At 39.2% G+C, this 25,524-nt stretch overlaps 2 protein-coding genes across 9 annotated transcripts in view; one reads left to right on the top strand and one right to left on the bottom strand.

Moving 5' to 3' along the window:
* Positions 1-7,663: 7,663 nt before the first annotated feature.
* LOC122624662 lies at positions 7,664-12,065 on the bottom strand. Of its 3 annotated transcripts, XM_043804330.1 has the most exons (3): positions 12,050-12,065; positions 9,477-10,087; positions 7,664-8,351 (listed from the first exon to the last, which is right to left on the bottom strand). In XM_043804330.1, the coding sequence occupies exons 2-3, from the start codon at positions 9,867-9,869 to the stop codon at positions 7,749-7,751; spliced, it is 996 nt and encodes a 331-aa protein (XP_043660265.1). In that variant the 5' UTR covers positions 9,870-10,087; positions 12,050-12,065; the 3' UTR covers positions 7,664-7,748. The 3 variants fall into 3 exon arrangements, with proteins under 3 accessions (XP_043660265.1, XP_043660264.1, XP_043660263.1); XM_043804329.1 differs by lacking the exon at positions 12,050-12,065 and having other exon boundaries at positions 9,477-10,321; XM_043804328.1 differs by lacking the exons at positions 9,477-10,087; positions 12,050-12,065 and adding an exon at positions 8,586-9,106.
* A 129-nt stretch (positions 12,066-12,194) lies between these two features.
* The window catches only part of LOC122624661, a 57,391-nt gene continuing 44,061 nt past the window's right edge, over positions 12,195-25,524 (top strand). The window contains exons 1-3 of one of the 6 annotated variants that reach the window (XM_043804322.1): positions 12,195-12,378; positions 23,814-23,823; positions 23,917-24,833. In XM_043804322.1, coding sequence (XP_043660257.1) covers positions 24,326-24,833 — 508 coding nt within the window. In that variant the 5' untranslated portion in view covers positions 12,195-12,378; positions 23,814-23,823; positions 23,917-24,325. Of the gene's footprint in view, positions 12,379-23,813; positions 24,835-25,524 lie in introns of those variants that run through there. The other 5 variants (XM_043804324.1, XM_043804323.1, XM_043804321.1 and 2 more) reach the window with 5 other exon arrangements.

Below are 25,524 nucleotides of genomic sequence, written 5' to 3'. Positions count from 1 at the left end.
CCCATTTGGCGAGGCAACTCTTTCAACTTGTTGCTAAAAATATGCAAGACAGTAAAAGGAAACCGGTTCCCCGTCCCGTACACTCGCACATGTACGTACTGTATATGTATGTATGTGTGTATGGCTATATATATAACTGGTTGTTGCTGTGTCGGCCGAGCCACTGACCGAAGGCATGGATGCGATGGGGATGGGGTGGGCCAGTGGGGTGGGCTGGGGAGTGCGGTGGAACTGGAACTGTGACTTGATTATTCAGTCGGCCCAAGAAGCAAACCGATCCGTCCACACACCACACAAAAACCAGAGTAAAATGGGAAAAAACAACAGAGAGGGGGGCGACCGACCACATGCAAAACACCAACACGTAATACAAGATCGTAAAGCGGTTTCTATATGGCTGGATTGGTGCGACGGCGAGGGGAGGGGCGGTAAGTGGGGGGCTTCGAGTGGGGCTGAGGATGGGGCAGCATCGATTACGCGCGCAAAACCGGCAAGCCGATGGAACTGTGGGCACCGCACTAAAGGTCACATGAAAATAATAACATATCTACATAGAAATTGATTTAAAGAGATTACAAAAATGTAAGTTTTCACAAATTCTATTTAATTTTCTATCACTACTATTTGGTTTTTAACATATTTTATTAAGTACAAGAAACACTTGTGTAACTTAGCTGGTGTACACTGTACCTGTTTGTTGCTGTAACCGTCGTTTGTTGTTCTGGTTGTCGTCTTTATTGTTGTTGCTTTTGTTGTCACCGCTACTTTGCGCTTATTCGGCTTCTCCTCCTCCTCCTCTCTCTCCCCCACCACACCCCCCTTTCTTTCTCTTTTTCTTTATTTATTTATTTCATTTCTTCTCTTCCCCGAACCTCTCGCGCTTTCCGCTTCTCTCTCTTGCAATGTCACCCTCCAGAAGAGCCAGTTGTTGTAGATTCAGGTTAGGTTTATTGCTCTCCCGCCTCTTTCTCCTTCGGAATTCTTACCCCTCCACACTCCCTTCGCAATCATCTTGGTTGATATGGCTTAACTGTGAATTGGCCGCGCGGCGAACAAAGATCACATCAACTTAAATTGTGGGCGAAAATGGGAGGGGGAAATAGAGGGAGAGAAAGAGATAGAAAGTGAGAGAAAGAGAGTGAGATAGTTTCAAACGGGAGGTGGGACAAGTGATAAGCCGAAAAATAAAAACCCGCGCGCGATAATAAAAAATCTAAATAAAAACACATCAACAAAAATTAACAACAACACTCGAAACGAACTGACATGTGTATTTAAGTGGGGGAGATGGGGGGGCTATAAATAGGAAATGGCCGCAGGGAGGGGGGCATGACAACTTTCATAGCAAATGATCGCAGCCACTGCGATTGGGGGAATATACGTGTGATTCCACCTTATCTACCATATGTCCATACCATATTTGTGTGTGCACTTCTATGGAACCTGGCACCGAATGCAAACATAATTTATTTATTTATTGGAGCCCACTTTGGGGCCTTCAATTGGATCCTTTAATTTTGCAAACGATTCATTGTAATTCAATATCTCAGATAAATGCAACACCGATCCAAAGTCTTTAATGCAAGCAGTTTGGTTTTTAATTACCATAGGTAACACTAATAGTAAATGTATCTAAATATCTAATAATTCATTAATAAGTATATACATATACATATGTATGTATAACATACAATATATACATGTGTGTACATATATAAAAGAACTTTCCAATAAATTTAAAACCTTTCCTTTAGAATTTAAAGCAGATGTATCCGAACCCCAATAAATTGCTTACGTTATTTCGACTTTGCCATGAGAATAAAAAATTGAAGGGTTTTTCTTTGGGGATGAAAGACATGTCAGTTATGCAGAATGACGTCAAACACTCCGTTGGAAAGTAACCTCCCCTTTTTTTCTTACTTGAGACCTTGAACTTATCAATTCCAGGCAAACAGATATCCAACAATGGATAAATATGAAGTAATCTGCTATCCATTTGGCGTCAGATATTGCTGGGAATGCTGTTGGCATCTCTGTCTGTATTATGTTATTATGAAAGACATTAGATTTATATGCATGTTTTTACTTTTCATTTGGTTTATATTTACATGAATTCAGTTGTTTAATACGAACACATACATATCATTATTATAGAGGATTAAGTTATCCCAAACTCCCTTACGGTATCAACTGATGCATTTTGGACAGCTTACTTAAAGTTGAAAACTAAACCAAGAAACATGCCTTACCTAAATCACTCACGTTAGTCTGACACTCCCGTGTGGTCACGAACCCAAAATAGAAGATGAAGGGCGGTCATTGGGGATACGTTGGATGCCATGGGATGCTATCCAGATTCACAGCGAGCAGGCGAAAGGAATAACTGGCAGGTAAAACGAAGAACCAGAAAAAAAATAGAAAAAAACTTTTAGCACGTGGTGCACCCCGCTGATGTTCGCTGAATCTTAAGCGGATTATGAGACGTTAACCCCCTCCAACTTCACCCCCCGTCCCCGACTACCACCCCTCACGTTGATTGACCCGTTTTTAGCCCCAGCTACCTTATAAACTCGATAAAAAACAAGCCCCCCCCACCATCATTTTTTTGCCGCAGGTCTCCCAATTTTTTTTCGATGTCCAGCTTCGGGTTACGCCAGAATCCTACGCCGCGGGCCCCGCCCGCCCCTTCCCAACCATTACCCCTCCACCTCTTCAGAAACCAAAACCCGAAAGCAAACCCAAACCCCCAAGAATTTCGCAGTCCACGCTGCGTATGCTTTCATTTTATTTCGCTTTTCATATTATTATTCTTGTTATTCTTATTTCCAGACCCTTGCTGGCAAGCTATCTGCACTGTGACAAAAAGTTTAGTTATTGCTATGCGCAATTATGTTGCACAGTTAATGGTCATGTATTAGAATTTGTATTTTCAAATATCAAAACTAATGCTTGTAATGTAATTGTTAGTTTTATGGGTTATTGTTGTAGGTTTATATTACAAGTCATTTTTTCTTTCCGTGTGCCTTTTGCTTTATTTATTTCTACGCTTTCGTTCGGTTTTTCGTTTCGCATGTTGCCCTCTCTGTCGCACGCATCAGACTCACGTCTCAGTGTCCCTCTTCATCATCATCATCTTCTTGTTACTCTTCGTATGCGTGAGTGCTTGTGTGTGTGTGTGTGTGCTTAAGTTGAATGTGCCGGTTTGTTCTGTTGACTTGTTGTTGCTGTTGTTGTCGTTGACGTTGGTCGTGTCATGTTAATTTGTGAGCTCTCCCTCTCTCGCTCTCTCCTTCCCCTTTTACGTCTGCGCTAGTTATTTGGTATGCTGTCGTGCTTCTTCTTACTCTTCCACTTCTGCTTCATCTTCGCATTCACAAACATGCATACATACATACATACATACATACATACGTACAGACAACTACGCAAACAACATCAAGACAATGCGCAGTAGATAACAAATAGCCCTCTCCCGCTCACCGTAGCCTCTTCTCCCTTCCGCTCAGTCATACAAATGTATATATATGCACATATATAAATTACGTGAGTCTGTTTGTATCTATGGCAACACAGCGTGAGATATATAAGATGTACATACATATATATGTATGTTTGTATGCAATGGATGTATGTGCAATGTGTGTGTGTGCGGAGCTTATGCAGACAGCTGCTTTGTGTGTCAAATTGTAGCGAAAAAAATTGTGTTTTTTTGTGTACCAACGCGAAGAGGAAGAGATCGAGAGTTGCTGATGGCGTGGGACGTGGTGCAGAAGAGAAGACCGCGCAAGAAGAAGAGGCAGCCAAGCGGTAAACGGAGACCCAGTAGCGAAATTGGTAAGCCAACTGATTATTAGTTTATGAAATTCGCAAAATATAAAATCAATTTTTTCGACTACACATGCATATGTATGCACTTGCAATTTTATACAAAGCAAATATGGACAAGCATCTTAATTCGATTCGCCATATAATTTTTACAAAATTAAAATAATAATATTGCCGTTTTATGGGATTGTGATATTTTAAAACGAGTATTTTTTAAAATTTAAATAACAGAACTCATCAAATTGAACACAGGGGTACCTGTTCTTTTTTTTCGCAACCCCCTCTTGCTCTTTGCTCTCTCTTCTTGTGAACCAGTTACTGTTGCACAGTGGAGCAATGTTTAATTAAAGCAAGCTGTAGCTTGCCACGATAATCACTTATTAAATTTATAATTCAAATAATCAATTACGAGCTTATGCTTATGTATTACTCTACCTAAATTTATGAATTAATTAATATTCAATTAATAAAATTTGATATATAACATAAATACATTTGTGATATGCGCCACGTGTCCCACTGTGCGATGTTGCCGTGCGGAGCTGCGCAAAAACAACACAGGGCACTCTCTGACGCACTGGCTCTCTCACTTAACCGCCTCACTCGCCATCTGGCCGTCTCACTCACGCGTGCGACATTGCCTACTGTTTGTTTTTGTGTCTGCCGGCGTCCCTCTCTGGCGACTGCGCGTTTACGGCGCCGCGTTGCCAAACTTCACTCGGCTCCGCTGTGTGAGTGCGACTATGTGTGTGTTTTATATCAGAAATTTCCATTTAATTTTTTTATTTAGGTTTCCTTTTTTTGCAACGCTTGCGTACCTGTGTGGCTCTGTGTGTTTTTATTGGTATATAATTTGTGTGTGTGTGTGTATGTTAGTTACACATTCAGCTGCTGTTCCCAAGCTTTTTTCTTGCCACTTTTTTTGTTGTACCTTGTTTTGGTTGTGTGTGTTTTGGTTTCTACGTCACACCTTTTTCGAGCAAACGAAAAGGGAGAGAGAAAGAGAAAGAGGGAGACAGAGAGAGTAAATTACTGCATAGGCCTGCGAAAAATTGGCAGCAAAATCTCAGACGAGGGTTGTTTTATTTTATTTCATTTATTTATCCCCATTTTTCGTCGACTTTTTCGCATAGCCACAGGTGTCGTTGTGCAGCCGACGACGACGCCGGCAGAGGCCCGGGCAGAACGACTGACTGTGACTGTCAATCCGTCAGGTTCAGCTCTCAGCAACAACAACAACAACGAAACTTAAATAAACAGCAAAAATTTTACGCAAAAAAAAACTTTGCACCTTTGTGCAAATTATTTTGTCGTCAAAAAGTTAACCTCAAAATTCAGCCTCTGCCGGCGTCGGCGTCAACGTCGACTGCGCCTGTTGAACGTGACTCACAGGCCCAAAACTTCAATTGCCCTTTTGCGCTCATAACTTTAGGCAGAATACACAACCCAAATACAAATATAAACCAAATTTATAATTAATTCTATTAGAGAGCACTTGATACATGTGTACATACATATAAGCATTTAAATAGCAAAGCACAAAATGAAAACTGAAAGAAACGTTTTCGTTGCATTTATTTTGGCTCTAAAAATAATAAAAGCTCATTTAATTGTTCGTCAATTCATTTATTATTGGTCTTTTGTTAATAGCGAATCACATTACATAAATTAATAAGAAATGTTAACTAATATATGTATGTACATATATGTACAAGTACATATGCATTTATGTACACATATGTATGCACATATGAATCTGAAGAGCTTCGCTTGATGAAAAAGTGATGTGAACTTAATGTTTTTTTTTCATTTTTGTGTTATTTGCTTATTTGTATGTAGTTTGTGTGTGCGTGTGTGCACTCGAACAAACTTTGCTCCCTACACTTGACCTTGTTTTGCCATTTTCATTTTGTGCCACAAACACACACACTCACACACACACACACACGCAGAGATGGGGATGGATTAATGCGGTTGACTACGACCGAAAACTGTTTGCCGGAGGTGAAGGGTGACGAAGGGGTGCGGTGAGGAAGGTGATGGTTGGCTGGTGGGGCGACGGGGGTAGGAAGCAGAATGTCAAAACCAAAGACGCTAAGAAAGGCAAATGGCGACACACACACACACACACACATGAACGAACACACGCATACACACAAACACGCAGAGGACATCAAAACTTTGAAACATGCGAATTTTCCAGAAACTACAAGTTTCATTTTCTATGCACTTGTCAAAAAATCTTTTTGCCTCAACATTATCGTATTAAAGCATGAATAATGATCATAAAATGAATTAATAAAATAAATGATAGATACATAATAATGATTAATATAAAAAGTGCTTGAAAAGCTGTGCAAAACATGTATTTCTGAACAAACGCACACGCTTTTCTTTGCGTGCATGCGGAATGGAAGGGTAAAGGAGGCAACATAACTGGGGGATAGTAATTTGGCAAAATGTTGTTATTTTTTTTTTGTTATTTTTCCCGGGACGGCTAAATGCCGGCTACAACAACAACAACTGTAACGACATCAAAAACGAAATGCCCAAAAATAAGAGGAAAGAAATAGAAGGAAAGAAAAAAAATCCAGAAAAGAAACCCCAACGGCAAAGTGGCTACACAGCGCAAAAAGTGGTCGAATTTCATAATTCTTATTATTTGTTTGTTTTTTGTGTAAATAGAACCCGACTTAACCGAAAAGTATGTGTGTATTTTAAGGCATATTCGTTTTCTACTATATAATATAGTAGTATATTTTAAAAAGTTATTTATTGAAATTGCAAGACTATGATTAGTTTGATATATGCACATAATAATATTATTGTTATTAAAGGATCTACCAATTTTATTTGCTTGTGTAGCGATAATAGAGCAATGAGTGAAAGGGCAAGGCGGTGCGAGAGGGTGCGAAAGCTTGCAAGAAAGAGAGGAACGGCAGTATAACGGCAATGGCAATGCCAACAAATTAAAGTTACTAAAGCAAAGGAAACGCCAAAAAAAAAGAAAGAAAGAAACGAGTGAGGGCAATAAGGAGTGAAGAAGGAAGAGAGAACACGACGAAGCGACGAGGCAATGAATGCTGAAATAAAAGAATCGCAGAGAGCAGCGCAGCAGCAAAAAATCAGCAGAAAGCGGGTGGTGGTGGTGGAGGGGGAGGATAAGGAGGAGATGAAGACGAAGAAGTGGAAGAAAGAAGGCAGGCTGAAAAACAAGATGTGCTGGTCGTTGGCCGGGAAGGGAGAGGGGGAAGGTGGCGAAGAGGGGAAGGGATCCGCATGCAGAACCACTCACTCAAATTTAAAATGAATAAAAACCGGTTCCTTTATTTGCTTTCTTCCTTTTTGTTTTGCCCTTTCCTTCCACTTCCCCTTCCCCTTACCTTTTGCAACGCATTTTCGCTTTTAGCCGTTTGCTTTACATTTGCCATTTTTGTATTTTTTGTACATATTTCTTTTTGCGTTGCGTTGCAGGCGGTTCTTTCTCATTTTCCGCTTTAACTACGCAATCTTTAAGCTATTTTGGATTCTTCTGCTTTAATTAATTAATACATTTATTTGTGTTACTCACGCAATGTTTATTATTGCTATCATATTTTTTTATCTATTATTTTATTATTTATTTTATCAAGCAAAACAATCTTGTATTTTAGGTAAGCGAAAATCCATTTGCATTTTGTAAAACCATAATGCCAAATAAAAGTGGAATGAATATATTGTTCATAATAGGTTTATTTGGATATAATTACAACATTTGCAAATGCTTAATAATTGCTTATAAAAGTCTAGGCTTTCGATAATGCAACCTATGTATAAACAATGTAAATTAGGATGTGAACATGCGAATCGCATCGAATAGAACTATGTACAATATAATGTGGGGCCATTCTACGTTCCTCCGAGGATATTACGCAAAGTATTACCTATTTTTGACCCAGTATAAATTGCGCCTCGAAGGAAAGGCGATTCATTCGGCCGTAGACCAGCACCTCGCTGATGATCCGTTCGGCGTAGAGCCGTTGATCCGGTCGCATATGCCGGAAGTGGGTGGCCATTCGTCTTCCGATAAGCTCGCACTCGTGCTCGCTCTCGCTATCGAGCTCTCTGTCTCGCTCCCTCGTCCTCTCTCTATCCCCTATCTCCCTATCCCTATCCCTATCTCTTTCTCTATCTCTATTCGTAGTCTCCTCGTTTCTGCGCTTTCTCGCGGTTTCGCCGTATTCGCTGTCATTGCTGCTGCGTCTTCGCCGGATACGGATACGTCGTCCGGATTTATCCAGAGCCAGCGATTCGGCGTTGAGTCGCAGGTGCGAAGAGCCGCTCTGATAGGCATTGTTCTTGATGCTGCCCGCCAATGAAATGTCCCCCCGATAATCGTCCACATGGTGCTCCACTTCGGGGCCCAGGTTTTCCGTTTCCGGCTCGTGATCATGCTCCGCTTCCGGCTCCACATCGCCATCGACCACGGCATCCAGACGCAGCACATCCTCTTCGTTCTGAAACGTCTCCGAAATCATATCGACGTCCTGAAAATGGTTGTAAACGTAGGGTGTTAGTTGATTTCGATGGGATGTAATAGTTCATGTAATAGTTGATGTAACATGATGTATTGGTATCTCACATTGTATGAATATCCTAAAAACTTGTTAATGAATCGGTACTATGACTAGTAAGTGTTATTTCTGGTATTAACCTATGACATAGATCCTATATTCCTTGCATAACCTCGCTATAAAGTTCACCCATACATCATCACTCACTTCGGCGTCCAACGGATGCACCTGCTCGTTATCGTTATCGGTTTCCACTCCATTCTCCCGCTGCTGCATGAAGCACAGTGATTCCTCCGATTCCGCTAGGTGTGCTTCGAATGCCACCGATATATTTGCCTCATGCTGCAGCACTTTCAAGTCCCGATCCTGCTCGGCCGCCACCGAGTGCTCCAGTTGCAGTTCACCCGTTTCCAGTTCGTAGAGAAAATCGAGCTCCTTGAAATACCATAGCGATGGCGTATAGGTGTTATCGCTATCCAGCACCTTTCTCAATTCGCGGCGATACGAGGTACGGAAATTGTTAATCTTTCGCTTCAGTGTATGGATATTGGCATGGCTATCGGACATACGCATCAGTGCCAATAATCGGCCATAGGATTCGACCTTGAGGCGGCGATCGCGATACAGTTTGCTCCGCACCAGCCACAGTTCGGGCATCGAGCGGTACATGTGGAGGAACTCCTTCCAAAACTCGATGGCCGTGTGTGTGTGCGACATGTTTGACCGACGACCGGCGACCGACTGTGGATTGTACCGTAAATTGGTCGTACGACCGGCGCTTCATTTGTCCTACGACCGCCGTCAAACCGCGTCCAACGCGTTTCAAACAGATTCCATTCCCTGCACTTACATACGTACATACATGCTATCACAGCACAGTTGGTCTTGACAAAGCACTATATAATATTATACATAAGTAGATACATGTGTATGTAAGCATGCTTTTTCAGAAGCAAGCACAAAGTTATTTGCTATTTATTTTGAAATTACCTAACATTTTAACGTTATCCCTAAAGATCATAGATTTCAACTGGTTTTTAAACAATGTCCCCTTTTGAAAGTACCATGTAGTAGTCACCCATTATGCTCGTAGCTCACCTGGATGCTGGTCTCATCGAGACTGTCGTCCAAGCTCTCCGATTTCACCCTGACCGGCGACTGGATGTTGAGCACCGGCTTCAGGAAGGCCATGAGATGGAACCACCAGAGACGCGGCTGATAGCCACTGACGGAGGCCTGCACCTTCTTGATTTCGCGACGATAGCAGCAGCGCAGCGAGTTTATCTTACGCTTCACATCCTGCACGGTACAGCCGCCGTTGACGCGTCGCAGGATCTTCAATAGCTCCTGGTAGCCGGGCTCCTTCTTCTGCTTCGATAGGTAATCGGGAGTGCTGCTGTCCCACAGGGCGGTGAAGTGCTGATAGCAGCTGATGAACTCCTCCATGATTTCGGGCTCATCGTACAGGTTTGTGGCGCCCACGTGGGACATTTTCCCCCCGTCTATTGTGTCCCGTCTGTTCGTTTGTCAAATCCTCGCTTGCTTTTGCTTTCGCGTTTGTCAATTCCTCTTTTGCTTTCGCGTTTGTTTATTCCTCTTTTGCTTTCGCGTTTGTTTATTCCTCTTTTGCTTTCGTGTTTGTTTATTCCTCTTTTGCTTTCGCGTTTGTTTTCGCACGTCTTTTCACGCTCGTCGTCGACGGTCTGACGCTGAATGATAGAGTATGACATTGCGGGGTATTGGTATTGTTATATGTACAACATTTTTTCGGTTTGATGTTGCTGTTTTCTTTTGTTTATTCCGCTCGTCGGCTGTATGATGCGGCATGTCATGCAAGTGCAACGTGTGCGAGCGGCCTTTTTGATGTCGCCCGCTTTTGCCTCTCTTTTTTCTGTTTTTTTTTTTGTGTTATTTATGTGTATGTTTGTTATAAAATGTTGCTGTTGCAGCATTTGCTTGTTGTTTTTTGTTTCGTTTCTGTTTTTGCTCTTGCGACGTCAAGCGCGCGCGGCGTTGCCAGTTTTCAGTTCGCTTCGAACATGTTGCGACGTTGCCGCTTTTGTGTGCGCTGCTGCTCGCACTGAAAGGCGGCAACGTCGCGCGCCTAGCGAAATCCGTCTACCGCCGGCCGGTTGCAAACAACAACAACAATAACAGCAGCCACCATAACAGCAGCAACAACAATAACAGCAGCAGCAACAATAACAGCAGCAGCAACAATAACAGCAGCAACAACAACAAAGACGACCAATGGGGCAGGTAGAAAATGGGGAGGATAAAGAAGAAGAAAAGTGGAAGAAGCGGAAGGAAAGAGGGCTAAGAGAAGCAGAGGGCTAAAAGAGGAAGAGGGCTAATAATAACAAAGCAAAGCAACAAAAAACAAAGCGGAAATATTAATAGAAACAAATCTTTAGCGCAAATGTACTCAAAATGTATTTAATTTTGTGCGATTTTCATGTCTATACATTTTCATATTTCAAATGAATTCAACTTGAAGCTAAAACATAAACGTTCAGTGCAGTGTAGTTGCCATTAATTAATTAAAATTAAGAAAATTAGAGCGGAAAATCGGTTTGATGTGTGGCAGCGAACTTGCAACCAAATCGAGCGATTGCATGTAAATCACAAATCACAAATCGCAAATGGAAAATCGCACGTGTGTTCTACTCAATTTTTTTCCGCTTAGGCTGGCCGTTGCCCTCTTACCGCCCACCGCCCAACGCACCACCCCCATCCCCCCGCCCTCTCCCTCGTGACCCCGCGTAACCCCGCCCGCTTTTCCGACCGCCTGCGCTCAGCGCATTTCACTTTCACTGCAAATTGGCAAGTGACAAAAAAGGCACAAAAACGGAAAAACGGAAAAACAACAACAAAAGGAAAACAGCAGTGGAAAAACAAAACACATGGGAGCAGACGTTTGAAAATTTTCCAGTGGACGGAGGGGGGTGGTGGTATTGAAGAGGGGAGGGGCTAAGTACGCAAGAACAAAAATCAAAGCGCTGAAAAATGCGCACTTCTTCTCAACGCAATGTTTATAAATTAATTAAAAGTAAATTCAATGCTTTTATGGGAAAACTGTGAATTTCCAGAAAATCCAGCAAAATAGGTATTTACTAACTTAAGTTATGCATTAATTTAGGCATTTAACTTCTAAGTTAAGTTGATCTTATAGATCTTATAACTTAAATGAGTAAGTAAAGTATCTTTTACTTTGTTTTTAGTGGTGTGTGCTTAGCACAATTACATCAGCATGACAGATACTGCATGATTGAACTTGTTTTTAGTGCTTTAAATACATTTAATTAAAAAAAAACATTGATTAGCATTCTCAAACTGACCGGCAGAGTGGCCAATAACGTGGGACGCCACTGTGCGCTGGCTCGAAGTTCGAAACGGCTCGAAGTTCGAAACAGCTTGAAACGGTTCGAAACGGCTCGAAGCGGTTGCGAACGGTTCGCTGCTCGACGTCGCACCGTTTCGCCTAACGGCGCACAGCATTGCCAGGCAACATTACACGCTGTCCCTCTCTTACTCACTCTCTTGCTCTCTCACTCTCTCTCGCTCGCTGGGCAAAGATCATTGCAATAGTGCACTTTTGGCAAAAACATTTCCAACATTTTCCACTCCGCTCATTATTCATTTTCCCATTTTCATTCAACATTGCAACGTACCCCCATGCATACAACATATATGTATATGAACAGACTTTCGAACTGGGGCGACTGTGCCAACCGCGAAAACGAAAAACGGTGGCAACATCTGCCGCGGTTGCGGTTCGCTCTGCAGACGCCGCTGCCGACGGCGCTGCCCCGCTAGTCGTCGGCGCTGCGTTGCCGTTTGCCGTTGACGGTGTCGTTTGCCCGTTTTCGATGTCGTTGTTCAATGGCTAAAAACTCGGGTGTTTGGTGCGCCCAGAGCATGTGAAAAATTGACGACGTTTGCGCCAGATAACATATACGTTGCGAATTTATTTATAACAAATTCACGAAAATTAACCGAGGTAAATGTGCAGCGCAATGCGTGCGAAAAAGTAACAAAATAAATGCCATATTCTTATATATATGCGTATACATATATATAGCGATATATGTGTGTGTTTGTGTGGAAAAAAAAATTATTCGTGCGGTTTTCTCTATGCATACGTGTGTGCCTGTGTGTGTGTGTGTACGTGTCTGTGTGTGTGTGGCTCTGTGTGGGTGTGTGTGCGTGCGTCGGTGTGCCAGCCAAAGATAATGCGAAAAAAATATTGCATTAAGCTGTAAATTTGCCATAAAATGCAATCGAAAAGAAAAGGGAAAATTAAAGAAAAAAAATAAAAGAAAAATTGCGTCGCGATTTTTTTTTCTCGCTCCTTCTCCCACCGTTTTGCTTGCTCTCTCGCTCGCTCTCTCGCATTAAAGTGGAAAAATTTCTAAACGTGTTTGTGTGCGTGTGTTCTAATTTTTTGTTGTTTAATACATTTTAACAAAAAAGTCAATAAAGCAAAAGTCGCACACACACACACACACGCACGCACGCACACACATACACGCAACACCAAAAGCAACGAAAAAAAAATGAAATGCGAAAAAAACACAATTTTTTTGGGCCCGACAACGCCCTGTGCTAAAAAGAAAAAAAAATAATGAAAAAAAATGAAATATCAAATAATAAAAAAATCGTTATTTGCTTGATAGAAAGAGAAATATATACATAAATATATTAAATGCATATGTGGCATACAAAGTTAACAATTTTTTTTTATAGTTACGTTACTGAAAATGCGAAAGAAAATTGATAGAAATTAAGCTATCGCGTTATTTGTGCCGCTTTCCAAGGAAAAGCAAATGAAATGAAAAAAATATGCAATTGCATATTACAAATTGAAGAAAAGTTAAGGGAGAAAAACTGATTTTCATGGATTTTCACGGATTTTCCCATCGCGGATTTAGCCAACATTCTACGTCCATCGGGTAAGCATAAATAATTATTTAATTACTCAATTACCGTTAGTTTCTATCAGTGGAATTAGCAAAGGCATATGTACATTTTATGCACTTTATTTAATTTTTTGTGAAGCTTTTTATTTTATCGTGTGGAAGTTATTACATATTTATTACATGTGTGCTACAGCTAAATTAGTAACATGGGCTTTTGTTTAGAAATTGTGTTAATGATAGTTTAATACTTGTTAGTGTGTTCGTTTCTATAACATAAACAATATAACATTCTATAACAAGTCAGACATAAAAAAGAAGTAACAATAAATGAACAAACTGTTTTTTTTTTAGAATCGAAACTAAAGGATCTTTGTCTTTTATTTGTATAATAAAAAAAAAAGATATTAAAATAAAACATATAATAAAATTCAGATATAATAAAATAAAGATATAATAAAATAAGGGATATAATAATATAAAAGATTTATTTAAATAAAAGATATAATAAAATATAGACAATATAGAATTGGTTAACAATAATGAAATACAGCAGATTTCTAGGTAGTTTTTATTAAATTGTTACAATATATTAAAAAAACCTATTATAGAGTAGATGGAAAACTGCATAGAACTAAAGACTTTCCATTAGTTTTTTAGCAATAGTAAGATATAAGATGATATATAAAATGATAGTTTATATTTGTTCAGCTCAAATAAATCGTTTTCTAACTGAAGCAGTTGTATGGGATGTTTGTATGTATTTCGAAACTCAATTAGAACTTCTTGTGTTTAAAAAACAAGAAGTAACCCCGAAATTTCTCGTTTCAACTGGTTTTGCGAACATCATCATCTTCATCCCCCTTGGAAACCGAAATCGAAATGGGTTTCTTAAAGGTTTGGCTTTCTGGTTCTTCAACTTGGGTTGAATACGTTTTTGAAATTCCGATTGACATGTGTTTTTTGATTTCGTCTTCTTCTTCGTTTATCCAAACGTGTGGCGCCAAAAAATCAAGTATTTTCCCTTCTCTTCCCCCTTTTTGTGGCTATATTAGTTTTTTTTGGGCTCCACCGCCTTATATGCGGCATATATCTCCATACATTTGTAGTTTCAGCTATTTATAACTTTCTGGGCTTCGCCTTTGGAGCAGCTTCTATACATTTATTCGAATATTTCATTAGCATTTCAATTATGCAAATATGACTTGTGTTCTTTATGTCTGTTTCACTAATTTCTTTTCTCCCGTTCAAATTGTTGTACATAGCTGTATGTATAAAACATATATCTATAAAACATATATATATATATATATATATACATAGATGAGGTTTCTAAATTTGTTGTCTTCTTGGCTTTCTGTTATTTTACATATGTATATATTTCATATAGGTAGAATTTCTTGTTAAACCGGTTATTTTTTTTGTTTAGCTTCGTTCACCGCATTTTATTTGTTGCCACACACAAAATATAACAACATATACACACACCAAAGTATACGAATTATTGGAGGTTTTAAACAAATGTGTTTTTAAACAGAAAACAAAGTTCAATGAAGTAGATGTTTAAAGTGAGGCTTCAAATAGAAACTTCGAAACGCATTTTTCTTATTTTACATTTTCAAGACGGGTAATTTTTAGCACAAACTGTATGTTTGTATATCTTGTGGATTTTCTTGTTGTCTTGCCGTTTTCATGTTCATTTAAATGCAATCGCAATCCGCATATTGATTTTTCCTCCTTCAGAAAGACACACAACAATGAAAACGGAGGGAAAAAAACAGAGTTGGTAAAATAAAAAAAACGACAAAAGAAATGCGCAACACACACGAAAATATATAAAAAAAAAATATTCACGTACGAATGAAGTTTGGCAACCTTGCTTTTATTTTACGGATGACAAGAGGAGATGAAAGGAGAAAACAGAATCGCAGAGAACACGAAATTACCGTTCTTGTGTTTAGGCACTCGCTTTAACCCCCTGATGGCCAATATTTTCTAAGGTTAAAGCTGCAAAAAACATGTGCCTGAAAATATTGAAAAAGTTACTAGACATCAAATGTTTAGCAATTGTTGTACCAGTAAAATATATAATTTATTTTAATATTTCCCTTGTCACATGGTGAATAATCAGTAGCGCAGTAAAATGTGCATTCAAATCAATTTCAATTAAATTTCAATTCAATCCGTAGAATCCAGAATGTTGTTTCCAAGTGGAAAAAATGCAACTGGAAATGCGAAATAACAGCGAAAAGAGAAAGAAAGTGACGAATGAAAACTGTCACTTGGCATTTTAATGGAATTTTTGTGTTTGCCAGCGACAAAAACCATAAAGCACAAATATACAAAAAAAAAATAAAAAATGTGTAAAAGAAATTAAAACAAAGGAATGAAAAAGACACACAAAACGAAACAAAGCACAGCGCAAAAGTCAAAGTTTATATCAATAATTTGTATTTCTTTTTTTCTTGTTCCCCCAAAGCAAAAGTAGATCATTCCTCCTTCGCATATGCACACATACATGTACACATCTATACATACATATGTACATATATATATATATATACATACATTTACTTTATTTTGTTGTTCTATTTACTTTTTCATTCGCCCGAAATGCGCGCAAAATGCTCATAATTCCATTCGGCAAACTTTGAACATGTGAAAGTAATTTAAAAGCAAATTCTTTGCTCTTGTTCTTATCTCGCCAGTTTCTTATCTGCCCTTCTTCGCTATGTCCCCCGTCCCCATCCCCTCCCCCCACCATTCGTCGCCCCCGTTTCACGTTTCCCTCTTCCCTCTTCTGGTTGCGCTTTAGCCGCTCTTTCGCACTATCTCTCCACCCCTCCTCGAATGTTCTTGAACCTGAAAGAAGCGCAGAAACGGCAAGAAGTGAGAAGGCGAAGGCGATGGAGAAGAAGAAGAAGAAGAAGAAGAAGGAGGAGAAAGAGAACGACCAGAAGAAACCGACTATATGGAACTGGAAAGCTTCAGAAGAATCACTGCAGATTCTCCTGCTGATTCATCTATCTTGTGTGTTCCAAAGTCTTTTGGCTCGTCGAGTAGTTACATATATCTGATTTAAATAGATTTCCTAAATTACAAACATATTAAAGCCTGAAGAATCTTCAAAGATTTGTCTGCAGATATTTTACGAAGAATTGACTAAAAAAAACGAAAAAATCTTTTAGATTTGTATATTTTCTGCACCTCTAAGAGTTTAGAAGATATCATCTCCGCTCTGTGAAGACTAAACAAAAACAATATTAAATTGCATTCAAAATGTCTAGTCAGGGATATTTCAGCCCTTCTGCGATTATTTTAAGAAGAATTCGGAATTCTGCGCAGATTTGTTTTCGCAAAACTACAAAAGTGCAGAAACCACATGTGCCGCATATGCGGTTAATATTGCAATATTTATTATTATTGTTGCGTTGCACTATTTGTTATTATTTTTGCGTTGCACTATTTGAAATTGCAACGTGCGTGTCTTTTTTTTTTTGGGTGGGCAGATATTTGCGTGTTTTCGCGAAAAAAGGAACACACATATATAAAACGAAAAAAGAATAAATAAATAAGTGCAACCTACGGTGGAAACTTTGAGGTGAAAAACACGTTTTCCCGGGCCAAAAACAACGAGCACAGTAGTAACTGATAAAGCACACGCACGCCACAAAAACAACATGCACATTGGCGGGAAAAATAGAAATATGTACAGCCGAGGGTGAAAAACTAGTCGCTAATATTGATATTTTAAAAAATAATTGCAATTTTAGGTGCACTTGGATTTAAAATGATGGTTTTTAAAATTTATTTACATTTAAAATTGGTGATTTTAAACTTTGGAAATATAATGTTTTCATAACTTAACTGCATTCAGTTAAAAATCTAAAATCATCCCTATGTACATACATGTATAGTTCAAAATAGTTGAAAACGGGACATATTTTTGCGGCCCGCACTGTGCTTAATACGCCCCCATATAAAATGACCGAAAATAAAAAGCCAGGCGCACTAAATTAAAGCTCGAAACGAAACGAAAAATCAATACTTTACTTTGGCCAAAACACCGAAAAGTGGAAAGGGAAAAGGAAGATTGGGGTGCGGTGTTGGTGGTTGCTATTGCTGAGGGGGAGGGGTGTGGTGACAGGAGGATAAAAAGAAGAAGAGGGCAGGCCTAGAGGCAGCGACGCCGACTGCAACGCCGGCAGCGGCGCTTATCTGAAATAAATTGCTTTCGGCCTACTCGTGATTTTTTGTTGGTTGTCTTTTTTCCTCGCTTTATTTTCTGTCTGTATACCGATAGGTATTTTTAATGTAACCTATTATTTAAATTATGCATAGGATTAAAATGTAAGCAAAAATTACATATAAAATATCTATAAATATCTATCCCTTAGTTGGAAATATTATTGCATTAAATTCGAACATGATTAAAAATGAGAAATAATGAGGAGGTGATGATTTTGTTTGAAATATCGCCTTTTCATTGCCTTAAATTTTTGGGAGAGAGATCGCGCGCGAGAGAGTCGAGAGAGCGTCGGCTGTGCAGCCGAGGCGTAGGCGATGGTTTTTGTGATGTTTTTCAGTAGCGATGAATTGTGGAACTGCAGTATGTATTCATGTAGCTGCAAGTGTGTGTGTGTGTGTGTGCTTGTCCACCCACACATCTGCATGAATAAAACAGTCAAAAGCATGCGTGCGTAAGTGCATGTGTGTGTGTGCTCCACAATTATTATTATTATTATACCGCTCTCCCTCTCGCCGCTGCGCACCTCCGTCACTCCTCCCTCCCGGGCCCACACTCTTTATATGGGTTTTTTATTTTATATTTCTTTTTTTTTTCTTTCTTTTGTACGTGTTTCACCTTGCGCGCCGTGTTTATTGCTGTTGTTTTTGTTGCTGCTGCGTTTTACTCGTTAGACCCGTTTCTACCTACCCCACTCCTCCCCTTTCGAACCCCACCTTTTTCAACCTCTTTATCGTGCTCTCTTCGCCACGCCTCTCTCCCCGTAGGTCTCCTATCATTTTTCATGCATGCACACACAAACACGAGCATGCACACGCACACTGAGTCGCTTTTGTTGCTGCACTTTGTGGGAGCCCAAATGCGCTGTTGCCGCATTTCATTTGGATGAATTAAGCTATTTTCAGAGGAAGCCAAAATAAAAGCCAACAAATTTCGGGAGCTAGCACAAGAATAAATCTTTAATTTATTGTATTTAGATCTCTGAGAATATTAAACTAAATCGTGTATTTGCATATTTTGCTGTTAGCTGTTTGTTATGATTTCATATTTATGGAAACTAAAGAAGATTCGATTTAAGGAAAACAAAAATTTCCCAAAAGGCAAAAGAACATTAAAAGCAAAATGTAACCATTTACATAATTTGCATAGTTATATGTACATAAATATATTTTTATTTATATACATATTATGTACATACTACATATGTGTACCTAGATAAATAATTGATTTATAATTCAATATTATTCTGCGGTACATAGTGCAGTTAAAAATGCTGTTACTTTAATGCAAACGCTGTTAACGGAAATTCCGTAGAACTATATACATATTTGATTTGCCACTTGATCCTCATTGCTGAATTACCCAATTGTTTAAATGATGTCCGCAAAAAAGTGAACCTATAAACGCGTGACCCCAGTACTTTGTATCTGTATACATGAAACAGATGTACATATATATGTAAGTATGTACATACTTTCAATTCAATTCCAACGTGTGTTTATGGCAAATATTTAACTTTTTCCTTTCTGCTGCATATTATTGTGCATTGCATTTGCGTGAACTTTTAAATTGTCGAAAGAGCGCAGAAAATGCAGAAAATAGCCCAAAAAGTAAAGCCAATAAAAACAAATTGTTGTTGTTGGCTGGGTGGTGTGGTGTGGTTGAGGTGTGGGGGTGGGGGGTTAAAAAGTACAAGAATAAAAGCAGCCAACAAAAACAACTTGGCATGAGAGCATCGCCCTATCTCGTTCGCACTCTATGCTTCTTTGCCTATCTATCTCTTTTGCTCTCGCTCTCTCTTGCGGGCAATTTTGGTTCTCTGGGGAATCGTTGTATTTGTATTGGTAGTCGTGTCGTTTTGTCGTCGTCGCTTTGTCGCGTCGTCCGTCGTTTAGTCGCTTGGTCGCTTTGTTGTCCGATTCGTTTTATGACGTTGCGAGTTTTATGTCTGCGCGTGAGTGTGTGTGTGTGTGTTGTGTGCGGCACTCAGTTGCCAACGGCTCTGCCGCCTTGCACTTGTTGTTGCTGTTGCGTCACCCGCACTCTTTTACCCACACACACAACGTTCCTGCGCACGCTGTCTCTTTATACCCCGGCCCCCTCTCAATTCCACCTACCCCTGCCATCATCATCGCTTCACATCCACACTTCCTCTTTCCATTCCATTCGCCATGCCGCCTACTGTTTGCTTTGGCATAGCACACACATACATACGCATGTATGCACAACGGTGTGCGCAATAATAGCACCTGTGTAATTGCTGTTATTTCATTTTGATCAAATTGCCGTATTCTAATAATATATTTGATTTACCTATGCAACACTAGATGTGTATTTAAACATGTGTATAGTGTCAAATGCACAGAAAATTGGAAAAAAATAGCGTGATGATGGAAATTATTATTGATATGATAAAAAACCTTATGAAATTAACATTGATATGCTATTATACTAAAGAACTTCTACAAACTACAAAATTATAAGCTTAATTTCGAAATGATGGCGTGAGATGCAGAAATTAAAAAATAGGACGGTACCTAATTGCAAATCCTCTCCAAAATGACTTGCACATTTTTGTGGCCTAACCGTTTGGGCGCCACTGTGCGTTTCGCGTTTGTATTTATGTATGTATATATGGACTCTGTTTTTGCTCAACCTCAGCACAGCAGTGGCCTCCTCCCTCCTTACACCGTCTCTCCTTGCCCCATCCCTTGTTTCCCTTTCATCCTTTCGTCCCTGCTCCCCCCTCTTGGCCTGTCTTCTGTGCTCCATTACTGCTTGCTTTATTTGCTATCGCTCTCTCGCTCTGTCTTCCGCTTGACTTGTGCGCAGATCCCCCCCGTGTTGCTATCTCGCTTGCGCGCAGTGGCACTCCGCCGCTCCAGTGCCTTATCTGGCTCTCCCTCTCGCTCGCTCTCAAACATGTGCCTCGGCATCGTTTTCGTCTTTTTCTTCAAGTTGGTTTCTTCTGTGTACTGTGTGCACTCGATACAACGAGCCCTCGAAAAGCGATATTATGAAACTTTAAAATATCGGACCTAATACTTGCTAGTATTGCTAAAATAAATTCGTTTACATATTTGAGCAGATAATTATTGTAATGTATTGTAAATATATTATTAATTAAAGATTGAACTTAGCATTTCATGGTCTTGCTTTTGGAGTGCTCACTGTGGTTTCTTTTGTATGCTATTATTATTATTATTATAATTCTGCTCTGCTGGCTTTTTCTTGTTTCTCTTTTTTGGGTTTTTTTCTGCTTTTATGTTTCTGTTTTTCCTAGTTTCATTTATTTTTGTTCGTATAGTTTTAAGCTTCTTTTTTTTTTCTCGCACATACATATATACATCTATATTTCCGTCGTCTGCTGTTGTGTGTGTTGTTATTTTTATTAATTTGTTTTCGCTGGGGCTGTTTTTTGCTTTTGTGCTTCTCTGCTTTTTGCTTTTTGCCATGCTGCTCGTGAAATTTGGCAACAGCGCTGCTTTAATCTTACGCGTGCTTAAGTTTTTTTTTCTCCCCTTACCCTTCCTTCCCCATCACTTTATTCTTTTTTCTCGACCCGTGAAGTTTGGCAACTTTGCTTTCGTCTGCTTGGCTGGGTTTTTTTTTCCTACGCTCTTTGTTGTTTCACGTTTTTTTGCTTCTATTTCACTTTATACTTTACTGGAATTTCGTGCTTAATTTTCACATCTTAAATTCGAATTCAATTTTCGTAGTGTGAATTTAATTTACTATATGTATTCGTATATTTGTCTGTTTGCATTTCTCGCATTCTCCGCTTTGTTTTCTTTATTTGCTGCCGTGCAGTTTAATTGCTTTCATTAAAAGCAAACACAGTTGCAAAATTGCAAAACTAACAAAATAAAGCAGAAAAGTTGATGGATAGGGTGCTTTAGGATAGCGGGAAGGGTGTGTGGGGGGAAAGAATATAAAAACGGCGACTGCGACGCTGGCAGAGGCAGAACAGAAAAACATGTGGCCAGAAATATTGGAGAGTTTTTCATGGCAACGTTGCCAAACTTCAGCACCCATGATTTTCTACCAGGGCAGCTGTCTTCCTCTGTTTTTCCTACACATGTACCTACATACATCCATATATCTCCTTTTGTATATGTACATAGCCGTCTATGTACATATGTATTTGTTTGTCGATATGCCCGTGTGCATGTGTATGTGTATGTGGTGTATGTGTGCTATCGAATGATAGATGAGTGGGCGAAAAATTATTGATGAGTTCTGCTTTTAAAGTGCTTCAGTTCCATCGGGTGTTGAAATAAATTCAGCATGTAAGGCAAAAAAAAAAAAAAAAAGAGTTTGCGGGGAGCGCAGAATGGGTAAAAGTTGTATAATTCAAGTGCAGCTTAACCATACAGTCGCAATTCATGAAATTTCAATTTTTCCATTAGGGAAAATGCGAAACGGTAAAATATGTATGTATGCAAGTTAAGACATGAAAACTTTAATTTTGCCATTTACAATTTTCCATATCAATAAATCACTTTTATTCTCAACAATTTACATTAAAGTTATTGTTACGGGAACGTGATTGGTTAATGTTTGTTTAAGAGTAATTATGTACATACATATCTGTGTAAAATGTATTGCATTTCTAACTGCATGCTTCACATCATGCGCAGTATTATTTACAAACCAATTTGGCAAAACCAATCGTAAACCATAAATGAGCAAATTCCGGATATTAATTAAATTTCGGTTTCCATTGTACGAAAATATATTATGTGTTGAATCATTTTGCTTGGCTTTCTTCAAGCAAAGTCGGTGAATATGAATTGAATCATTAAATGCTTTTTATCTCAAAATAATAATGCGAATTTAATGAACAGTGCTTGACAATGGAGAAGATGATCAAAAACGACCTTTAGATTTCCCATCTTTAATTATACCTTTAAATAAGATGTATGATATATCAAACTAAGATTATTTCTTTCGCAAATTATAATCGTCGTATAACTTTTATGAATTCTTTAAAATATATTATGCTTCCACGACGTGGTGATCGAATGCGATTCTATCGATAACTTAACTGGATGAACTTCAGAATTTGAATACCTATGCAATTATACAATTAGGTATTAGGAATATACAGAATAGACAACTTCTAAATTTGTTTTGCTAGCTAGTTTTCAATCACAACTTGCGAATCTTGCAGCGATCTTGGTGATTTGATAATCGAAATAATCGATCGATAACTCAGTCAAGTGCAATCGTTGCCCATTGAAGTACTCACCAACTTGCTTTTCGCTTCCCATTGCCGCTTAAGTGGCCAAACTAGAAGACTTTTGGCCATAAATGCCAATATACTAATATATGTTACCAATATAGCAATACCTTAAGCCCCCGGGTCGATAACATAAGTTGCGATGGCTGTGGCAATTCAATGACAGAAATAATCGCAGACGCGATAATGCGCTCTGCACTTCAAACCGGTCGCAGAAACATTTTTTTTTTGTATTTTTTTTTTTTTTTGCGATTTGGTGGGGTGTTTTTGGGAGCTGTGTCATGGCGGGGTAACATTATCTGCTGGAATATTTATGGCCATTATCGATTTTCTAATCATTTTACCTGCTGTGCCTGCTATCGTTATTTTGTTGTTTTTTCTCTCTTTTGTTTGTTTGTGTGTTGATTTTTCGCAACTAATCAGAGTGTGTTTCTTTCTTCTTTCGTTTTTTGCAGGTCGAAATGGACGGACGGGACGGATTGGATGGATGATAAAATAAAAGTAAACTTCTTTTGTTTTTGCCTCCTTTTTTTTCGGTGTGTGTCGTCTTGTGCTAGAGCAAAAGAGAGATAGAGAGAGAGAGCTGTGAGCGAGCAAGATGGCAAGCGAGCTGGAAAAAAAGAAGTGTGCAAAGCTGTTAATTAATGGAAAAATTCGTTTCGTTTTCGTTGTCGTGTTTTTCGGCTCGGTTCGTTTGGAGGATTAACAAAAAATGAATAATCATATTATAAAATCCAAGCTTATTTTTTATAAATATGCCATGCACACGCAAACACACTCACACATCTACATATATCGCAATTGCCGAGATTTACTTTTTTGAAAGTGTTAAATTGCCAAATCCCAAACACAATCATTTTTTTTCGCATTTTTGTTGTATGATTTGCCCAAAGTGAAGTGAATGCAAATAACAAATAAAACAACAAAATATATAATATTTAAATAAAATACAAAATATGAAGCGAATTAATGAAATGATAAATAAATGAAATGGAAAATAATATTTAGTGCCAACATCTTTTTTCTTACAGAGCGCAGTGTGTGTGTAAATATATAAGATAAAAAATAATAAATCAAGAGAAAAAAGGAAAATCTCTACATATATATTATTATATCCAATCAATTGATTTACAGTGCAAAGAAAAAGTGCAGCCAAAATAAATACAAATATATATATATAAATACAAAAAATGCAATCGCATTAAGGCAACTGTTGCAGTTGCCCAGTTGCAGCAACAACAGCAACTTACACAAAGTTAAGTTAGTTAAACTTGAAGAGAAAAGTTACCAAATTACAGAAATCACCGAAAAAAGTGCTAACTTTAAAGCGAAATTTTTTTGTGGGGCACTTCCGAGAGAATGTCGCAGTGCAATAATGTTGCAACTGTCGGCAGCAGCAACAAAAGTAATAATAACAACAACAACAACAACAGCAGTAGCAGCTTCAACACATTAACAACAACAGCAACAGCAACAACCACAAGCAAATCAATCAATTCTGCGGCCAACAACAAGTGTTTAAGCCAAAAGAGTTCGGCATGAAATGGAAGCAGCTATACGCTCCACTTCAGTGCAGGTCGGTGCTCCGCCGCCCACAAACAACAACAACAGCAGTAGTAGCAGCAGCAGCAGCAACAACAACACTAGCAACACTAATAACAACAACAATAGCAGCAGCAGCGGCAGCCACAACAGCAGCAGCAGCAACAACAACACACCAAACGGTGCGCAGCAGCAGCAGCAGCAACAACACCACCAGCAGCAGCAGCAGCAGCATCATCAGCAGCAGCAACGTGTTGTTGCCAGCAGCAACCAGCAACAACAGCAACAGCTGCAGCAGCAGCAACAACATCAGCAGCAGCAGCAGCATGATAATGGACCAACGTCCCATCATTTGCATCAATCATCTATCAGCATTTCTAATCAGCAAAATAAAGCGACGCAACAGCAACAGCAGCAGCAGCAGCAACACCAAAAGCAGCAACAGCAACAGGCTTCCAACATGTCCGCGTATCAGCAACGCCTGCCATCAAATGCAGCATCCATTCACAGGTGAGTGTGACAAAGTTGGCCACAAAAAGTGGGCCAAAAGGGGGGTGTGGTTAGGCAAGGGGGGTTGAAAGAAGAAGGAGCAGCCTAATGCAAAGGCAGGCAGCAGCAATCAAACGCAACCATTTCCTCAACGCGGTAAATTTCCGCCGCAAAGCTCATTTCCTGTCTGCTGTCTTTTCCAGCCTATTGGCAGCCAGTTTTCCACTTTTCCACTTTCCCGCTTTTCCACTCACCTTCAGTGTGGCTAAAGGGGACTGGGTGGCATGAGTCATAGTTTTCCCGTAATATACAACTATAAAGCATGAAACAATGTACAAGTTCTACTGAAAAGTGCATCACATAGTGACGAAACGCACCTATACAAATGACACTTAGCACTCTGTGATTTCATAAAAGAATTTCACGTGGTTTATATGGAATCCCTCTGATTTCATGAAAGAATTTCACGTGGCTTATACATTAAGTTCAATGTTAAATCATTGGTCACTAGTTTGTTTTGCATCTCCTTCAGAGTTTTGATTGATTTTTCATCTCCTTCAGAGTTGTTTTTATTTGATTTATCTAGTTTCCGCTTGGTTGCCAATGGCGCAAATCTGTTTAAAATGCCATTTCCGCTGTAAATTTAACTATAAACTAAACTAACTGAATCAGAAAAGCAAAAGCTTCAAGTTCGCCGATGTATTGAATTTC

Source organism: Drosophila teissieri, chromosome X, assembly GCF_016746235.2.
Source record: "Drosophila teissieri strain GT53w chromosome X, Prin_Dtei_1.1, whole genome shotgun sequence".
Lineage (NCBI taxonomy): Eukaryota > Metazoa > Arthropoda > Insecta > Diptera > Drosophilidae > Drosophila > Drosophila teissieri.
The sequence above is the reverse complement of the archived record's forward strand: the minus strand, read 5'-3'. Positions and strand labels throughout refer to the sequence as shown.

What these genes read in the sequence shown, in the direction of transcription:
- LOC122624662 (XM_043804328.1), bottom strand. Translation starts at nt 9,095, where the DNA reads ATGTCGCACACACACACGGCCATCGAGTTTTGGAAGGAGTTCCTCCAC. An exon ending in TGCATCCGTTGGACGCCGAA is followed by an intron (nt 8,352 to 8,585) that starts GTGAGTGATGAT and finishes AACCATTTTCAG; the next exon opens with GACGTCGATATGATTTCGGA.